The sequence below is a fragment of the Microplitis mediator genome, chromosome 1 (assembly GCF_029852145.1).
Source record: "Microplitis mediator isolate UGA2020A chromosome 1, iyMicMedi2.1, whole genome shotgun sequence".
NCBI classification, from domain to species: domain Eukaryota; kingdom Metazoa; phylum Arthropoda; class Insecta; order Hymenoptera; family Braconidae; genus Microplitis; species Microplitis mediator.
In genome coordinates, this window is record NC_079969.1 from 20,249,753 (window position 1) to 20,270,944 (window position 21,192).

Below are 21,192 nucleotides of genomic sequence, written 5' to 3' on the forward strand. Positions count from 1 at the left end.
CCATCCATCCATTTTTGTGTAGATTCGTTCGCAGTTTTTAGTTTTAGATTTTTCAGTTTAAAAACTCTACTTTGAGTATTTGAGTAATTTGATTTTTGATTAAGGAATTATGAAGAGAAAAATAATTCCAGCTACAGAATAATAATCGTTTTAATCGTACAAATAAAACAATAAAATTTCAGTTTACAAGAATTCCGAGCATAAAATGAATACTTTATTTTATTTCATCTTATTTTATTTCATTTTATTTAAAATGTTATTTAAGTTAGAAGAGTAAAAATAACATGCATGGGTAATAAAATTACAAAAGGAATCATATTTCGTCCATCGAAAAGTCTCGAAGAGATAAACATACGGGAACGATTCGGTCATAATTCTCAGTATCGAGTGTAAAAACAAAATTCTCATTGTCATACACTCGAGTAATCCGCTAAAGAATGCCGATGAAAAATTTGTCTACAGTTCGAGGACTTACAAAGAGTCTTTGTTAGGTACTCGAGTTACAGAGGATTAAGACGTTACAATGTTTAGAAGTTACAGTGTTGTAGTGTAAACAACAAGTCGAGGCATGTAAACCTCTCACCCCCCATGGAGCGAGGTGCAGAGTCGAAGACATCGACACGTGCCGCTACAGTAAGAGCGAGAGGCTCGCAGTTCCAGAAAATTCTCGGAAGTTGGCGGGGAAATGCAAGCCAGCCACACGTACCCTTAAGTGGGGTAACACTAGTAGTGGGTACGAGGACCTCTGAGAGTCCCTAATTGGCTAAGACGCTCGGGTAGAAACTAATAACCAATTACAGACACCCGAAAAGAATAATTTGGGGGTACAGCGAACATATCGCCACCACCCGATAGAGTCATCCATTGTCCATCACATCTTGGTGATTTTTCGTGCGCTTCAGACGTGTCTGCAGTTTCTCAAAATTTTATCAAAGTTCTTTGTGCTTAACAGCGTCCATTTTCCATTCAATTACGTTTAATACAGTTATTAAAATATTGCATTCAACTACAGATAATTAATCTAATAAATTAATTATTCATTAATTGATAGTAATATCAATTAATTACAAATTATTATTCAGTATAATAAATAAATATCTTCATTTGTTATACCGATTAATACAGTTACAGTTTTGTTCAATAATTATTCTTCAACAATTATTATTTAATTGTTGAAAAGCTACAGAGTGATTTCTTAATTGTTTTACAATTACTAAATCATTTAATTAAAATAATTTTAACAGATTTCTGTTAAATAGTTACAGTCTGATTTATTAATTATTTTTAATAATTAGTAAATTAATCAAGTCAACGCTACAGGAAATATTTCACGATAGATTCAGTTATTGTTTAATAAATCAAAGAGTGTTTATAGTGAAACAGCACGTATTTACAGAAAAACCATTCATCAGCGTCGGTAAGTCTTGAGACTGAATAATAATTATACCTAGAAATAGTTTCGCTGCATATTATAAAATACTTTCTATCTGCTGTCTACAACTTTTTCTACTCTTCACACTCTTTGTGCTCAGCTACAAAAAAAAAAAGGTAAAAACTATAAATACCGAATATACAGTAACGCTACAGTAATAAAAGTAAAGGAGAGAGAGAAAAGGGGCCTAAGCCTACTACCTCTCGAGTACCGGGTACACTCGAACCCGTGGTTACAGGATAAAATTCATTTGTCTCATAAGACATCGCTCTAGTATTCTTGTCCTTCTTTATTTCTCTACCCACTATCATTTTTCGATCTAATCAGCAAAGTAGTTTATCTTACACGGTAAAATTGCTTGCTAAAATGACGGGAGGACGAGGAAAATTCAGCGATCCGGGTAAACAGAAAAGACCAGGTGAACATATAGAAAGATCCAACTCCAGCGAGGAAGAAAGAGAATCGAGATTCCATTTTCAATCACCATTGAACCTGCTGTTTAACACAGGAAGTGGGGCTGAGGATATCGGTCTAGAGGATCTGGGGGCAACCAACGCCAACAGCACCGAGCCGCCAGCGGGATCCACCGGGGATACCCAAGAACAAACGCTACAGCCGCGACTCTCGTCAACAGATCGAGCATGTGCAACCCGCGTTGCCCTTACAGGTTACAGAGGACCGTCGATCACCGCGTAGACGACCCACGCGACAAGCAATACGCCCGAGACCTGAAGACTATGAATTTCCGGGTGAGAACGACATGGACTACGATCCACGAGCTCCAGCACCCATACGAGCAACTACCCTGCTGAACATGATGCATAAATGGCATGTACAGTTTAGTGGTGCACTCGACGAGGACGTTGAGAACTTCATCATGAGATTCGATGAAGGTTTAAGTATGGTTACAGTGAGAGATGAGGATTTAATTAAAGCCATCCCCTTCTCTCTACGTGGTGCGGCTTTGATTTGGTATCGAGGTCGTGTACATGGCTTCAGAAGATGGTCGGACGTAAAGAAAGCCATGAGATCCAGGTTTGCAGATCCAGACTACCAGATGTCGTTACGTGAAGAGATCTCGAATCGCACACAGGCCCGCGAAGAGCCAATAAGCCAGTACATCGCCTGTATGAATGGCTTATTTTCACGTACTGATCCGCCATGGCCAGAGGTAGAACGGATTAGATACACGCACCGTAATATGCTACCGTCGCTCCAGTTAGTTATTCCAGTGCATGACTGTCATTCCATGGACGAGTTGGAGAGTCGTGCTATACGCCAAGAGCGTATAATACAGCGTGCGAGTAATTATAGACCACCACCATTACCTCGCAACTCAATGTGTCCCTCATTTGCATATCAAGAGCAACCGAGACACTCACAGCAACGGAACAATATAGGAGATAGAGCTCCAGAGCACCGTGATCGCGATCAACGTCACCATCGAGTCGTTCAACTGAGAGCAGTTCAAGATGATAGAGAAGAAGACGAGGATGACGACTACTCAGAAGATGAGATCCTCGCTGAACACCTCGACGCGCTCCAGATGAGGAAACATGGCCGTCAAGCTAATAATAATTACCAGAAGTTCTCAGAGAGAACAAAACGGCCAGTTAAAGCAAACGATACTAGGGCTACAAAAGATTTACCAGAGCCCCTAGCATCTAGTATTGTTACAGATCACGAAAAGCCGGAAACCGAGATTCCAGCTCCAGTTTTAGCACCACCAGCTAACGAGTTCCGATGCTGGAACTGCGACAAGACAGGACACCGTCACAGAAATTGTCCTGACCCTCGACGACGTTTTTGCTTCAAATGTCGAGCTTCCGGAGTGACAACATCAAGCTGTCCTTTCTGTAATCCGGGAAACGAGAAGAAGTGAGTCATCCACCGACTCGAGACTCACTAGGTGATCGTACAGAGTCGGACAGGACTTGTCAAGGTATGACCGGCACCGTTACAGGTATTTATAATACTAAAGAAGTCGGACATGACGTGATTGACTTCGCTCAGTCAATCGAGGAAGTAGGCCACAGGCCACCGTTACCAAAGGAGATGTATTATAGTAGTCAGTTACAGAAGGATCTCGAAAGTAACATCAAGAAGTCACCCACAGCTTTCTTTATCACAGTCCGGATACTAGGATATCCGCTGAAAGCTTTGATAGACTCAGGGGCCTCAAAATCATTTTTAGGACCTGTAGGAATTGCTCTAGTCACTCAACTACGCTTACCGCTTGATACCGTGTCAACGCGACGAGTGATACTCGCGAACGGGGACATACAGCGAGTTAATCAGACGACGACGGTTGAGTTACAGATAGAAAATCAAACGGCTATAGCGCGATTATATTTAATGCCTTCACTATCCCAACCATGTGTACTAGGGTTAGATTTCCTCAGGGAGTTGGAGATGGTGATTGACTTTGCTGTCAACCAGTGGTACACTCGTACACAGCCCGACAGCAAGTTCAAGTTTACAGCAGAGACAGCCTCATCATGTGCTATCATCTGTTGTGGGATCCAGACACTCAGTCCAGCAGAGCGAGACACGTTACAGACGTTCCTGGATAAAAATATTCGTTCTCCAGGAAAACTAGGAGTCACCGAATTGGCAGAGCATGATATCGACGTGGGAGACAATCCACCAGTTAAACAAAAACCCTACAACGTCACGCCAATACTCCTGGAAGCCATATGGAAAGAAGTTGACAAGATGCTAGACGAGGATATTATCGAAGTATCCCACAGTGAGTGGTCTAGTCCAGTAGTCATGGTGAAGAAGCCAAATGGGAAATGGCGGTTCTGCATTGACTATCGTAAATTAAATGCAGCCACAGTGAAAGATGCCTACCCGATCCCGAATATGACAAGCATACTGGATCAACTAAGACGAGCAAGATACATTACGACCCTCGATCTAAGTCAAGCTTATTTCCAGATACCGCTTACCGAACGAGCAAGACCTAAAACTGCGTTCGTAGTGCCGGGTCGCGGACTGTTCCAGTTTAAAAGAATGCTTTTTGGCTTAACAAACGCTCCAGCAACATTCCAGCGTATGATCGACCAACTGATTGGTCCAGAAATGTATCCGTACGTCTTCGTGTATCTCGACGACATTATTATCGTGACGGAGACATACAAAGAACACCTGCTATGGCTACAGAAAGTATTAGATAAATTACAGCAAGCCGGATTAACGATCAACCGGGAGAAGAGCGAGTTTTGTTGCTCAGAAGTTCGCTACCTAGGGTTCATAGTGAATTCAGAAGGACTACAAATCGATCCAGAGAAGACGTCGGCTGTACGAGAATTTCCAGCACCTCGTAACATCAAACAGATGAGAAGGTTTTTGGGAATGGCGTCATGGTACCGACGATTCATTCCCGAATTCGCAACCATCGCGTCACCCCTCACAAAGTTACTGAAGAAAAATCAACTTTGGGAGTGGGGTACAGAGCAGGACATGGCTATGACAACTTTGAAGGAGCATCTTACTTCCGCTCCAGTACTAGCATGTCCAGATTTTAAGCTACCGTTTACGTTACAGACCGATGCTAGTTCAGTAGGACTCGGTGCTGCCTTGACACAAGTCATAGATGGTCAAGAACGTGTCATCGCGTATGCAAGCCGATCATTAGCTGACGCCGAGCGTAAGTACACCGTCACAGAACAAGAATGTCTTGCAGTCATCTGGTCAATTCGTAAGTTTAGGTGTTACTTAGAAGGATACGAGTTTACGGTAGTTACAGATCACAGTAGTCTACGTTGGTTACATAATCTCAAAAACCCAACGGGTAGACTTGCCAGATGGGCATTAGAGTTGATGGAGTACCTGTTTACGATTATTCATCGTAAAGGCGCACTACATCACGTTCCAGACGCATTATCGAGGATTCCAGAAGATCAAGGAGAAGTTCTAGTTGTCATCGCGGATGACGTGGACCGTTGGTATAACCGAAGGTTGAGAGATGTACAACGAAGACCCGATAAATTTCCAGGTTGGCGAGTAGATGGAGAAAATCTATATTACCACAAGCCATCAAACTTGATAGAAGCCGAGTTAGAAGATCTCAACGCATGGAAATTAGTCGTGAGACGGGCATCACACCAACGAGTGATCACCGAGTGTCATGTTACACCCGAAGCAGGACACTTAGGAGTCGACAAGACTTACAGGCGAGTAGCAATCCATTATTATTGGCCAAACATGTTCCAGGACGTGGTGAAATATGTTCGACGCTGCGAAATTTGCCAGCGTACTAAAGTGGAACAAGCACCACCTGCAGGCTTCATGGGTAAAAAGAAAGTGGAGGAGCCATGGTCAATTATCGCTACAGACATTATGGGTCCATTGCCAAAGAGTATGAAAGGATACGCCTATCTACTGGTAATACAGGACCTGTATACTAAATGGATTGAACTACGACCACTTAGGCGAGCTACAGGTACAGCGATAAGTGAAGCTCTAGAAGAACTAGTCATTTGGAGGTGGGGTAAACCCCAAGTCCTTCTGACAGACAACGGTACCGAGTTCGTAAATAGAGACATCAGGTCCTTAGCAGAGCGAGTGGGATTCCGGCATATGACAACACCACCATATCACCCACAAGCAGATCCAGTTGAACGAGTTAATCGAGTGCTCAAGACTATGATGACGGCATTCATCAACGAAAATCATCGAGAGTGGGACAAATATCTACCACAATTTCGTTTTGCCCATAACACGGCACATCACAGTTCTATTCACACAAGCCCAGCTTTCCTGAACACGGGAAGAGAACTGTCAGCTACAGGTTCACTCCGACAGGAGGTGGAAGGAGAACCAGAATTAATACATGGTCCTCTCCAGGAGTGGCAAGCAAGGATGCAACAACTAAATAACTTGCGAAAAAGTATTGTCCACGCGTTAGATACAGCATTTCAGAGGCAAGCTCATTATTATAATCAACGACATCGAGATCGTGAGTACCAGGAAGGAGACCTAGTGTGGAAAAGACACTTCTCACTGTCTAGTGGTTCTAAACACGTGTCAGCCAAGCTGAGTGATAAATTCAGTGGTCCGTTCACGGTATCCAAGAAAATATCACGAACAATATATGAGCTGAGTGACTTAGCAGGCCGAGTAATCGGAACATTTTCTATCCAACACTTGAAACCTTGTATACCTGCTATCTAACTATCTTTCCTTCTTCTTGCTACAGCTATAGTATGTAAAAAGTTACAGAGCTTAATAAGTTGTATGTTTCAGATCTTCGATAAGGCTACAGTATGTCGGGACAGGATACTAGGAGTTTGGAGAAGGAGATGGAGGGCCTCGAAGAGGTCCTGTTGATCGACATGTCCGTCGACGATGACGACATATCGACGGCTACAACAATGCCGGAGATTAATTTGGGAGACGACGAAGTGAGTAATCCCTCCCGGAATGAAACGCTACAAGATCAGGAAGCGTTTGGCTACAGGAATAGAGATTTGGGAGACGACGAAGCGAGCAATCCCTCCCGGAACGAGATGCTAGGAGATCAGGAAGCATCAGGTTACAGTCAAGAGCAGGAAGAGATGCTAGGAGATCAGGAAGCATCAGGTTACAGTCAAGGGCAGGAAGAGATGCTAGAAGATCAGGAAGCATCGGGCTACAGTCAAGAGCAGGAGGAAGCCAATCAGGAGGAGTATGCCAGCGATACAGGTACAGATACCGACAGCCTGTACGAGGGTCTACCAGGAGAGCTGCCGATGAGGCTCGATGAAAACACGCTCTGGGACCCTATCCGCCCATACGTCAAGCACCTGAGATGGCTTGACCACTTTAAACCTGGTCTGCTGAAGGCACTGGGGAAAGTAGCTGTTCGTATGAGCCACCCCAGAGACATCGGCTGTCCGCTCCAGGAATTATCTGGAGTAAAGTTCAAGAGAGCAACCACGAGTGACATCAGAGACGCTAATGCCACTCGTGACATCGGAGTGCAGGTCCAGCTGCTGACAGTTGTGAGTTCCAGCACTCAGACCGAACCAGCCGAGATGACGTTACAGACACCTATGGAGGTGGTACATGAGTCAATTCCAGCCACCCCAGGAACCGGAATCACAGGAGTGTCGTCAACCTCGACACCACCAAGCACCGTTCCAGTCAATAAGGAGGTACCACCAGCTCGAACCTCGGGGTCCAGTAAAGATCGACCGAAGTCACCCTCAGGATCAGCGCGCCAATCACTACTGGATTGGAATAAGAGGATACGGGAGAGGTCAGTAGCCCCATTAACTGTACCGACACCACCAAGAGCACCAGAAAGAAAACCATCTTCGGTGCAAGACAGGCTCCAGCGTGCTCGAGAACCGGCACACAGCACAACATCAGCTCTAGGAAGAGAGAACACGGCTCCAGCAGAAGAGGCGAAGAGGAAGCAGTTCACGTGGATGGGCAAGCCACGTCTCTGTTGGAACTGCCGCAAAGAAGGGCACCCATTCAGCGCATGCCCAGAAGCCAGGAAGACCTTTTGCCAGATGTGCGGCAGGGCTAATTATACAGCCCGTACGTGTCCTAGTTGCGGCGAAAAATGGAAAGCAATGGGACCGTACAAGAAGGAGTACGGAGGAAATGTTCCTCGGGAGCAGCTAAGGAAGGCTCCCCGACATCGAGAGGACGAACAGTCACCTAATCGTGGTCGACCATACTAAGACTCCGTCTCCAGGTTACAGATCAAAGGCAACGACATTGGCGCTACCGGACAACGATTACATGATTTAAGATTAATGCTACAGTTAAATAAAAAAGTGTTTCGTACCTCGCTACGGCGTCGTACTTACAGTGGCTTGGACCGAGTTGAGTTATGAGAGGTTGTGAAACCGTATGTTACAGGCAAATTTGCAAAAACCTGCATAGGTTTAATTAATAGTATGTCTCAGGACATACGTAATACCGCTACAGTTAAATATTTCAGGTCGTGGGTTCGAGAAAACAGTGTTAAAAGTTTCGAGGATGAGAGAGTTCGAACCACGATCATGGTAAAGAGAGAATCATCATAGTAACAGCAGTACAGTTCCAGAGTCAGTGATACAACGTATAATCAAGACAACAATCACCGTACCGTAAAATCTTCCCCAGGAGGACGGGAGTTGTGACGTTATTTTTCGTATGGGGGTCAAATCAAAGTGAACGTCACAAACACCAACGAATTTTATTGTATTTACAAGCATGGTAATTCAAGACTCATAATTTAGCTTACAGTAATTTACGATTTTATTACAGATTTTTGATTAAGTTATAGTTTAAGAATTAAATATGGAGTAACGTCTGGCTACAGTTATGAAATTTTGGGATAAAGAAAATAAGAATTAGAATCAGAATTATGGGAAATTATTATGGGATATGGTTTGAGATTAAAGTTTTGGGAAAATGATTGTTTGAGTTTTGGATTTTTGGTATTTTGAGTATGTGGACGAGTCAGTGTTACCGTGGAGCGGGACTTAAATTAGTCACCCGGTATCATCTGATGATAGAACCTAGTTCTATCCCTCTGAGACTTCTTGGTTAATTGCAGAGGTCTAGCTGAGATGCTAGTGCTCCAGTATATAAGGAATTTGACGGATGCTGAATGGGATCAGTTTGGAGTTTTGGTTTGGCAGGCCTCAACAGTAATTTTGTGACCGTTGCTGTTGTGGAAGCCGTTTGGTCATTTTTAAATTATTAGTCTGACAGGCCTCAGAGGACAAGTCATGACCACTTGTACCGCTGAGGAAGTCATAGGTCACTTAGTTTATAAGTTTTATGATCCCAGCTGAAGTCTGTTCCAGGAGAGCAACTGCCAAGGATATCCATCCTCAGAATGAGTTTAGTGAGTACGTTTGGCGAGGACTTGAGCCTCCAGTTACCGTTATAGTAAAGATTGGGTTGGATTTGAGAATTTAGAATATAGAGGTCAGTTATTGATAACGATAGGATTGAGTTTGGGGTTTTTAGAATTGAGAATTGAGAGAAAGAAGTCGGAGGGAGACCTTCGAGGAGTACGGACGTGGGCATTCGACTCTAGTCGCTTGAAGCGAGTAGACGTGTGCAGTAATGGCGCTACAGTTCAAGGCATTGTGGAAAGCTACAGATTGAGATTATTGATACAGAAGTATTATTTAAAACAGTGTAAGACGTTACTTGATATTTATTCACCAGACATCAGGTATGAAATAATTATTATAAATAATTAATCGAGTTCGAATCAAAAGTCTTGAGGTATTATGCTCCTGTTTTAATTAAAGAAAAGATTCAATATCTGAGAGAATTATGAGAATAATGTTACATTTTTAGAGTCACGATCATGTTCCATTGTTAATATTATTTATAAAAGAATTATAAGAAATATGTTTGATTGTTAAACTAATTATTGTCTAATTAACATCGAAATGAGACCCATGTACGTTAGTTTTACGATTTTGCTAAAGAGAATGTTCTAGAGTATCGAGTCTATAATTATCGTTCTAGTTTACCAAATATTATTTGATTATAATTTAGTTCTAGTTAATTAATTGATTTATTTGTAAGATATCGATACGTATCATTTAGACGTCAATTCACCTTCTGTTAAGATTAATTTTATTATATTCAGCATTCGTTATAGAGAAAAATATCATTTGTACTGAGCTACCGTATTTTATTTATTGTTAAATAGAGTTTTGAGATTATTGTTGTTAAATAAAAGTTGCAAATTAAAAATGGATCTACATGACTTTGGGGAATGATGTAACCCGGACCACTCCCTCTCTCCATAAACCTACACACTGAGCGACACCATGGCATACCGTAACTCTGTTTTTAGTTTTCCAGTCTCCGTTTTGTTTTGCTAATAAGTTCTGAGCATTTTGTTAAGTTTAGTTTTAGTTTTGTTTATGCGTGGTTTTGGTGATAATTCCACAGATCAAAAATTATCCAAAATTTCATGATTTACTGGTTTGGTGATTCCAGTGATTAAAAATTACCTGGCGCCCTATCCGTATTGAGACTGGAGGCTAAAGGCAGAGAACGAAGTTATAGCGCAGAAATTAGCGTCTAGTTTTTGTGTTATAATACATACATACATACACTCGGACATCATTCTGAAAATAGTCTGAATAGCTTCCTAGGACCTCAAAACGTCGACATCTGATGAAAACTCGACTTTCGAAAATCGGGATGAAAACAATAACTTCCCAATTTTTAGAAAATCGTCGATTTTCTTAGCGGGAAGTTAAAAAATTAGTCAAGGAAACAAAAATATTAAACATTGTTGCTGCAATGGAATATAGGATATTCTATTTTACCAACAAAAGAGGCACTTCTCACTCTGTCGGATGATAGAGGAGCACCCGCGCCTGAGTAGTTCTCAAATTTGGAATCTAACAGTTCTGAAATATATTCGTAACCACGGACACCACAAGAGGCTGAGCGCGCTTTAGCGTCAAGCACTGAACTATCCCCGCTGCTGCTGCCTAGCACTGGTGACTTCCCTTCTTCCATCAAAATAGAACAAGTATTTGGGAGAAAATATATGGGGCATTCCACGCCAAATTGGACGGTTTAAAAAATTTTAATTTTTGATTTCCTCAATTTTTTAACTTCCCGCTGACAAAATCGACGATTTTCAAAAAATTCGGGAAGTTATTGGTTTCACCCCGATTTTCTAAAATCGGGTTTTCATCATATGTGGACGTTTGAAGGTGCTAAGATGCTATTCTGAAATTTTTAGAGCAATGTCTATATGTATGTATGTGTGTGTGTGTGTGTGTGTGTGTGTGTGTGTGTGTGTGTGTGTATGTGTGTGTGTGTGGGTGTGTGTGTGTGTGTGTGTGTGTGTGTGTGTGTGTGTGTGTGTGTGTGTGTGTGTGTGTGTGTGTGTGTGTGTGTGTGTGTGTGTGTGTGTGTGTGTGTGTGTGTAGATGTAAACCTCTCATATCTTTTTGATGAATGAACTGATGTAGATGGTTCTTGCGGCATTCGAAAGATATCTTCTGAACTTAGATTTTCTAAAAAATTTTAGACCATTGAATCAAATAGACTCTGAGATATTTAAAAAATACGAAAAAAAAAAACTTTTTTTTTCTTTTTTTTGGATATTTTGAAAACTGTCGGATCGATCAATTCCAAAATCTGAACAGCTCTAGAATTCAACAAAAGCTTTCGATTGCCACCAAGAACGTCTAAATCAAATAATCCGTTCAAAAGACATCGTCGACGAAAAAAATAGTAGAAAACGGCTTTTTGTAAATATCGTCGAAACGACTAAACCAATCATTCCCAAAATATTATCAGCTCTAGACCTCAATAAAACGCGCCGATTGCTACTTCAACCGTCTTAATCGGATAATCCGTTCGAGAGATATCGTCGACCAAAGAATGAAAAAAAATCTTTTTTTTTCGTTTTTCATGAATATTTCGGAAACTATCGAATCGATCAATTCAAAAATCTAATCAACTCTAGAACTCGATAAAATCATTCGATTGCTGCCAAGAGCGTCCCAATCAGATAATCCGTTCGAGAGATATCGTCGACGGAATAATAAATGTTAAATCAATATCTGCTTTTTTCATTGAATAACATAATAATTATCGAACAAAATTACTCAAAACTAATATGTTCTTCTTTATATGAGTTAGTGTAAGTGATTGCCTAAAAATTGTCATGTTCGCTCGTCTCAGGATATACTTACACGATATAGTTATAGATGCAACGTATCACGTAACTACTTATTTTTAAGCTAATTATTGAACATAATTGTGAACAAATATTAAAAATTGTTTGAGTATTAACAATTTCCTATGCTTCTTATAATAATGAATAAACGTGAAGTTTTTCAAAATACGTTGGAGAGAGAAACCACTGATAAAAGTTGATAAAATAGAAAAAAAAATTTTTTTTCTAATATTCAAAAATCGAAAAAAAATAGTACTCTATAATATAATAATATGCACTCGCTTTAAAAAATGCAATTTGAATTTAAAAAATCAAAAAACACGTATTAAAAGGCTTGAAAAATTTTTTTTTGTTTTTTTTTTCAAAAAGTACATGGAAAAACGATTTTGCACACCTCAAGCGCGAATGCGCTGGTGTGTTTTATGATCGCTCTAAATTTTTTGACTCATTCACTCACATTAAATTATCTCTAGACTTTTTCGATGACACTAAAATGGGTCAAATTTTATACCAACACAAAGACAATTTATTGAAGAATAACTTCGACCCAATATTAAGTCGATCAAGTATTCCATCAATTAAATATAAATTATTTTAGTCCCATTAACACGAGTTGTCAATTGTTCTGTATGAAATTTAGTAAACCAAGTAACTCTCGATAGACACAATTAATCGGCCTAACTTTTTTTTTATTATCTTTGTATTTTTGATCACAAGAACCCTATTGAAAATTACTGTCTCAATCTTTTTAGTTTAATTGTAATTAAATAAAATAATAAGACTGATTATTCACGAAAAGTTTAGCGGCCATTTTTATTTTTACTATTGTTATTATTACAAAAGTAAATTTTTTTTTCTTTTTTTCTCCCCATCAACTACTGGCAGCAGCACTAGCGTAAAACAGTAGGATTGAAAAAAAGCGATATCTACAACAAAAATGCGGGATATTTAGAAAAAATTTAACTGGAATTAAGAAATGAAAAAATCAAATTAATAATTTGAAAGTTGAATAAAAAAATTCATAAAAAAAAATAAAAGTAATGATTACAAATAAAATGAGCGATTGAGGTGTGCAATTTTAGATTTTCCTACATTTAACAATTTTTGGACGCTTTCATTCACACGAGTAGTTATGGTGTTGCTACCGAAGCAGTCGTTTGCTTGTCCATTTTTTTTTTTGCCCACGACTCAGTCCAGGAACCAGTCGTGTTTAAATTTTTCCGTGTTGTATTCCCAAGCTTTATGGTTTTTTTTTTCATTTAGTGAGTGTTTTGATTTGAACCATTTCCTAAGAAGTTATCAGCAAAAAACTCTAAAAAAGCTGTTTTTTTCAAAATTCGATATCTTTTGAACTGGTTATCAAAAAAATCTCAACATTTTGGAACAAGAGTCTTTTGATGGGTACAAAAAAATAAAAAAAAATTGAGGAAATCAAAAATTGAAATTTTTCAAACCTTCCGATTTGGCGTGAAATGCCCCATATACATGGAGGAGGGGAAAGTTACCGATGCTGCGAAGCAGCAGTGGGAGTAGTTCGATGCTCGCCACTAGATCGCGCCCAGCCTCTTGTGGTGTCCCAGGAAACGAATAAATATCAGAATTGTTATATTCTAAACTTGAAAACTGATCTAGCATGGGTGCTCTTCTGTCATCCGACAGAGTGATGAGTGTCTCTTTTGATGATAAAATAGTATATCCTGTATTACATTGTGACAAATATATTTAATATTTTTGTTTCCTTGAATAACTTTTTTTACAATCCAAAAACAAAAAATTCGTTTCAGGATATGAAAAAAAGTGATTTTTGTATTCCATAAATGCTCTTGAATATTCTAGAAATAGTAAATTTCGGTTCAATTTTTTTATTTACTGCTAACCCGATGAAAAAAGATTTTGTCTAATCATATATGATTATATATGTTCATATATATGATCATATATGATTATATATAATCATATAGAAAGTTATATATAATCATGCATGATTATATATGGGGTCATATATAATTATATATGACCCCATACATAATTAGATCTGATCATACCTGGCTGTTATAAGCCCATATATAAGTCTATATATGATCAGATCTGATTATATATAAGTCTATAGATAATTAGATATGATCATACCTGGCTGCTATAACCCCATATATAATCATAAATAAGTCTATATATGATCAGATCTATTTATATGTAAGTCTATATATAGGTAGATCTGATCATACCTGGCTGTAATGACCCCATATAGAATCATATACAAGTCTACATATGATCAGATCTGAGTATACACTGGTCACAGAAATTAAGAAATAGAAAAAAAATCCGAAATTTTTAGGTGATTTTCAACATGCTGTAACTCGGTGAAAAATGGTCGTATAAAAAAACTAAAAAAAGCAAATTGTAGCCTCAAGTTTCTAGTTTTCAGATCTGGACCTCAAAATTTTTTATCATGTACGGTTCCGGAGTAATCATAAGAAAACCAACGAAAAAAAAATTTTCAAAATTTGTGCTGGTCTTTCAAAACCTCTATCGGCGACAATAAATTTTTTTGAATAATCCGACTGTCTGACTTTTCTCGGAAATTTTATGCCCTTTAATTTGGTGGCCTTAAAAAGTCTCTACGACGATTTGGCGCCGAGTTATCATTGATCAAAGCAAAAAAGTCCATTTTGGCTTTGATAATCAATAACTCCGGATGTATTGGTCGTACAGAGAATGGAAGCAGGGTTTTGAAAACTGGAAAACATTCTCTATAAGGCAAAATTAAGGGCATTTGATAAAAAAATTTTTTTAAGCGATATTGTTTGGTAAAAAACAGGTCAAAATTCACAAATTTAAGGATATTCTGAAATCTTGCTATAACTTTGGATATAACGGATGAACAAAGGATATCTTCGACTTTTTTTCAACTTCAAAGTGTCCTGAAAAAACCCTGAAAATTTCAAATCGCTGCGATTTTTCTTTCTTAGTGCCCCGAAGCTTTAAATTTATCGATTTTGTCAAAAATCACCATAATTGGTAGTTTCTCGGTTTTTGTTCATTTTTTCGATTTGAAAATGGTTTTTTTACCGATAATCTTCATTTCTTTGATCAAAAAGATCGATTATCGAAAAAAATTGGAAAAAAAAAAATTTTGAAAAAAAATTTTTTTTTTTTTCAAAATTTTTTTTTTCAAAAATTTTTTTTTTTTCAAATTTTTTTATTTTGTTGTATCTGCAATGATTTATCATTGTCAAAAAAAATTCCTAAAATTTTTTTTACCGCTGTAACTGCATCTGCTTTAAATGTCAACTTACCAAACATACGCTTTGGGTAACTTTAATGCCGGCGGTAAAAAAAATTTTAGGAATTTTTTTTGACAATGATAAATCATTGCAGATACAACAAAATAAAAAAATTTGAAAAAAAAAAATTTTTGAAAAAAAAAATTTTGAAAAAAAAAAAATTTGTTTTCAAAATTTTTTTTTTTTCCAATTTTTTTCGATAATCGATCTTTTTGATCAAAGAAATGAAGATTATCGGTAAAAAAACCATTTTCAAATCGAAAAAATGAACAAAAACCGAGAAACTACCAATTATGGTGATTTTTGACAAAATCGATAAATTTAAAGCTTCGGGGCACTAAGAAAGAAAAATCGCAGCGATTTGAAATTTTCAGGGTTTTTTCAGGACACTTTGAAGTTGAAAAAAAGTCGAAGATATCCTTTGTTCATCCGTTATATCCAAAGTTATAGCAAGATTTCAGAATATCCTTAAATTTGTGAATTTTGACCTGTTTTTTACCAAACAATATCGCTTTAAAAAAAATTTTTTTATCAAATGCCACTAATTTTGCCTTATAGAGAATGTTTTCCAGTTTTCAAAACGCTGCTTCCATTCTCTGTACGACCAATACATCCGGAGTTATTGATTATCAAAGCCAAAATGGACTTTTTTGCTTTGATCAATGATAACTCGGCGCCAAATCGTCGTAGAGACTTTTTAAGGCCACCAAATTAAAGGGCATAAAATTTCCGAGAAAAGTCAGACAGTCGGATTATTCAAAAAAATTTATTGTCGCCGATAGAGGTTTTGAAAGACCAACAAGACCAGCACATGATAAAAAATTTTGAGGTCCAGATCTGAAAACTAAAAACTTGAGGCTACAATTTGCTTTTTTCAGTTTTTTTATACGACCATTTTTCACCGAGTTACAGCATGTTAAAAATCACCTAAAAATTTCGGATTTTTTTTCTATCCCTTAATTTCTGTGACCAGTGTATATAAGCCTATACATAATTTGATCTGATCGTACCTGGCTGTTACAATCCCATATATAACCATATATAAGTCTATATATGATCAGGCCTGATCATATATGAGTCTATATATAATTAGATATGATCATACTTGGCTGTTATTACTCCATTTATACCCGATGAAAAAAGATTTTGTCTAATCATATATGATCATGCATAATTGTCTATATATGATCAGATCCAAAAATTGGCCAGGTCTGATCATACATAACTTGATCTGTTTATACATGATCATATATGATTATATATAATCATGCATGAACGAATATAGTCATTTTTAGAATCTCATTTAGAATATCTGTAAATTATTAATTAAGTAGTTTAATTAGGATTTATTGTCTTCATCAACATCACTGTCGGTTAAAATTAAATAAAAAAAAAAAAAAATTATTAACCATCGACAATTATTTTACTACCAGGTCACCCATCCAATTAATGTCCCACGCCGATGCTGCTTAACTTTGGTTATCGATGGTTTGTAGTCTGATCCTCTAGTCTGTTATACACTTACAATTAAGAAATGTTTATGGCATTACTTAACTCGGATTGATCTTACATGTCGTAATGCAAATCGATCATACGTCGGAATCGAGATTGTTCGTTTAATCGAGTCGAATTGTTCAAATAAAAATAAAAACGTGGCCGTTCAGTTCGGCGTCAATCCGAGTTTGATCAACGAACAATTAATCGCGACCAATAATTTCGACCGACAATAACCGATTAAGTGAACAAGCCGAAGCCTCGGCCCGAAACTGAACAAAGTGTACAACCGATTTGTCAATAAATAAGTGAAGTGCGATAATAATTAATTAAATAATTAATTACGCGTAAAAATTATATGATCGTGCAATTTAACGCGTTACCGAAATAAAATATTATTTTATATTTTATTTTATTTCAATCGAGCAATTCTGAGAATTACGGATTATCCGTGTCTCATTCGCAACAGCAGTCTTGTCACCTCACCGTGTAAGAATACTCTGACGTCACTCGTCAAGTATTTCGTTAATACTTCCGCTGTATGTGTGTTTCCGGACAATAAACGTATTTTATTTTAATTTCGTGAACCGAGTTTTTTTTTCCTCCGAGCAATGAACTAATTGTGTTTTTCGATCAACTACGATTTTTTTTTGATAATTTTGTTTATATCGAGTCATACCGACCACGGCATTTATATATTTCGTTTGTAACCGATAATTTTATTTGTGATATCGATCAATTTATTTTGTATTTAATATACGACTACTTATTGTGTTTAATTCTGATCACTTATTTATCGTAATCTTAAGTGCCTGACCTTTCCTCGATCCGCCACCCTGAGCCGAGTTATATTTTTGATAATTGTTTATTGGTGATTATAAAATCACCTGGCGCCCAACTATAAATTTTGAACAAGGTTGCCAAAAATCGTAAGTTTATTCGGACTTCACTCCGGTAGATTTCCGGTGGTGAAAAACCCGTTATAATATATATATATATATATATATTTAAATATTTATAGGTTTCATATCAATGAAATCTGATCAGATTTAATCATCCATAGACATATATAACTACATATAGGTTTATATCAGTCACGTCTGATCAGATCTAATTATATATAGGCCTATATCTAATTATATATGGGTTTGTATCAATCATGTCTGATCAGATCTAATCATGTATAGACTTATATATGATCATATATGGGGTTATAACAGCTAGGTATGATTATATCTAATTATATATAGACTTATAGATGATCAGAACTGATCATATATAGACTTATGTATGATTATATATGGGCTTATAACAGCCAGGTATGATCAGATCTAACTATGTATGGGGTCATATATAATTATATATGACCCCATATATAATCATGCATGATTATATATAACTTCATATATGATTATATCTATAATCATATATGATCATATATATGAACATATATAATCATATATGATTAGACAAAATCTTTTTTCATCGGGTAATCATATATAAATCTATACATAATTAGATCTGATCAGACATGACTGATAAAAACCCACATATAATTAGATATAGGACTATATATAATTAGATCTGATCAGACATGGCTAATATATATTCATGTATAGTCGAGCAAAAGTTTATATATGATTGGATCTGATCAGGCTATTGATATGAAACCTATAAATATTTAATTATATATATAGTTCCAATAAATATATATATATATTAAATAATATGACAATTTTTTAATATCAGAGTTATTTTTATTTTGTCAACTATCAACCAAACTTAAATCCCCAATACTTAAAAAATGTTCAAAGGTTTCGGCAGCAATTTATAAGTATAAAGTATCAATTTGATTATTTGAGTTAAGTAATGCCATAAACTTTTCTTAATTATAAGAGTAAAACAGACTAGAGGATCAGACTACAATCTATCCATAACCAAAGTTAAGCAGCATCGGTGTGGGACATTAATTGGACGGGTGACCTCGTAGTAAAATAGTAGTCAACGGATAAGAATTTTTTTTTTTTTATTATTTAAATTTAACCGACATTTAAAATGATGAAGACAATAAATCCTAATTACTTTAATTAATAATTTACAGATATTCTAAATGAGATTCTAAAAATGACTATATTCGTTCATGCATGATCATATATGAACATATCTGTTCATATATAAACAGATCAAGTTATGTATGATCAGACCTGGCCAATTTTTGGATCTGATCATATATAGACAATTATGCATAATCATATATGATTAGACAAAATCTTTTTTCATCGGGAAGAAAATTAAAAATTAAAAAAAAAAGAAGTTTTTGATTTCAGTCCGATTTTCAAAATCGAATTTGGAACAGATCTTGACACTGAGATTCTAGGAAGCTATTCTGACTAATTCAAGATGATGTCCGAGTGTATGTATGTGTGTATGTACGTACGCACTTATCTACGTACGTATGTACATATGTATCTAAATATTCTGTAACTATAAACAATTGAACCGATTTGGATTTTTGAAGTGGCCTTTGAAGCGGCTCATTAATTCCAAAAATTCCTGAAAAATTGAGTATAATTGGTACGCTACGTTTAGAGATATTCAAAAATACATTTTTTTTTTGATAACTTGTAAGATACTCGATGTACTAGTGTCTGTAGCAAGATTCATATTTATATAAAGACGTAGAGAACTAGTCTTCTGCTGACCGGGCTTGAGCGAGATTTCTATAAGATTGTTATATGGGTAGCTACGTATAAGTTAATATTGAGATAAATTATAATTTTTTTCGCGTTAGCAGATTATAATTTAGGATTTTTAATTTATTGTTCTTCATCATAACAAGAGCGATTGAGGTATGCACTGCTGGATCTCCTAATTTTTTATTTACTAATATTTGAAAATTTTAAACAGATTGCTTGCATGTACAGGGATATCATGTACTGTAGGGTCTCTTATAAAACAACTCCAAGCTCTTGGTCGAGACGATGCCGTCCACTTATTGCTTTCTTACAGTCCTGTATTTGTATTATCTATGTCAATTGAATCAGAAACTGGATCAAATTTATCAAGATGACTGCTGTGAATATTTTTAAAATATGGTATAAAATAATAATCTGATATGATTACCCAATACGGAGATAACGTATCATGGTTTATACATAATATATAGATCTACATATATATATATATATATATATATATATATATATATATATATATATTAAGGTGCGTCATTTCGGAGCAACATTTTGTTTTTTTAAGTGCATGTGGAAAAAATCACAGTCAACACAAAAAAAAAATTTTCGCACAAGAAAAAAATTCTATGTCGACAACAGACCTAGCTCATTGAAAGATTCGATTTTCCCATTTAAATAACACGGGAAAAATTTTTTTTTTAGCTTTAAGTATTTTTAACTCTCTAACAAATCAATAGATCAAATAAACTAATACATATTTTTGTAGGAAATTGAACGCTCTACAAAAAAGGTCGCTTATTATTTTCGATAAATCCATCTGTTCAGAAGTTATTGGAGCTCGAAGTAAAGTTGGAGATCTTTTAACTTTTCCGGCGAAACTATCAGACTTATCACAAAATGTTGTAGGATCTTTTTTGCTGACAATTTTATTCTCTACAAATCATTGTGAGTTTTTTTCGAATTCCACATTGTTTTCTAGTGATTTCCATTTTAATTTCAAGCTCTTAAAAAAGTGGTTCTGATCGATTTCAAGAGCTCGACATTGAATAACTAGAAAACAATGTGGAATTTGAAAAAAACTTCACGAATAATAATTTGTAGAGAATAAAATTGTCAACAAAAAAGGTCTTACAACATTTTGTGACAAGTCTGATAGTTTTGCCGGAAAAGTGAAAAGATCTCCCACTTTACTTCGAGCTCTAATAACTTTTGAACAGATGGATTTATCGAAAAATAATAAGAGACCTTTTTTGTAGAGCGTTCAATTTCCTATAAATATATTCATCAATATATTCGATCTATTACTTTGTTAAAGAGTTAACAATACTTAAACCTAAAAAAAAACTTTTTCCCATGTTATTTAAATGAGAAAATCGAATTTTTAAATGAGCTAGGTCTGTATTCGATATAGAATTTTTTTTCTTGTGCGAAAATTTTTTTTTGTGTTGTACTGTGATTTTTTCCACATACACTTAAAAAAAAATGTTGCTCCGAAATGACGCATCTTAATATATATATATAATAATGTCAAAAAAGCTTGCCAGATAAAAAATCTCTTATTAATTTTATTTAAAGCTTTCCTTATTCCCCTAGGATTTTTGTATGGTCTTATATTTATAATATCTCTGTAAT

The 21,192-nt window shown here is 36.3% G+C and overlaps 2 protein-coding genes across 7 annotated transcripts in view; both read left to right on the forward strand.

The window, feature by feature from the left end:
- Positions 1-21,192, forward strand: part of LOC130677661 (death-associated protein kinase 1-like) — a 152,067-nt gene that overhangs the window by 128,583 nt on the left and 2,292 nt on the right. For 3 of the 6 annotated variants that reach the window (XM_057484514.1, XM_057484529.1, XM_057484521.1), the window contains one exon: positions 19,775-21,178. The exons of 1 other annotated variant lie outside the window; for it this stretch is intronic. In XM_057484514.1, coding sequence (XP_057340497.1) covers positions 19,775-19,937 — 163 coding nt within the window. In that variant the 3' untranslated portion in view covers positions 19,938-21,178. Of the gene's footprint in view, positions 1-19,774; positions 21,179-21,192 lie in introns of those variants that run through there. 2 more of the 6 variants (XM_057484493.1, XM_057484506.1) reach the window with 1 other exon arrangement.
- Positions 212-10,335, forward strand: LOC130677711 (uncharacterized). Its single transcript, XM_057484561.1, has 2 exons — positions 212-1,417; positions 6,683-10,335. The coding sequence occupies exon 2, from the start codon at positions 6,703-6,705 to the stop codon at positions 8,107-8,109; it is 1,407 nt and encodes a 468-aa protein (XP_057340544.1). The 5' UTR covers positions 212-1,417; positions 6,683-6,702; the 3' UTR covers positions 8,110-10,335.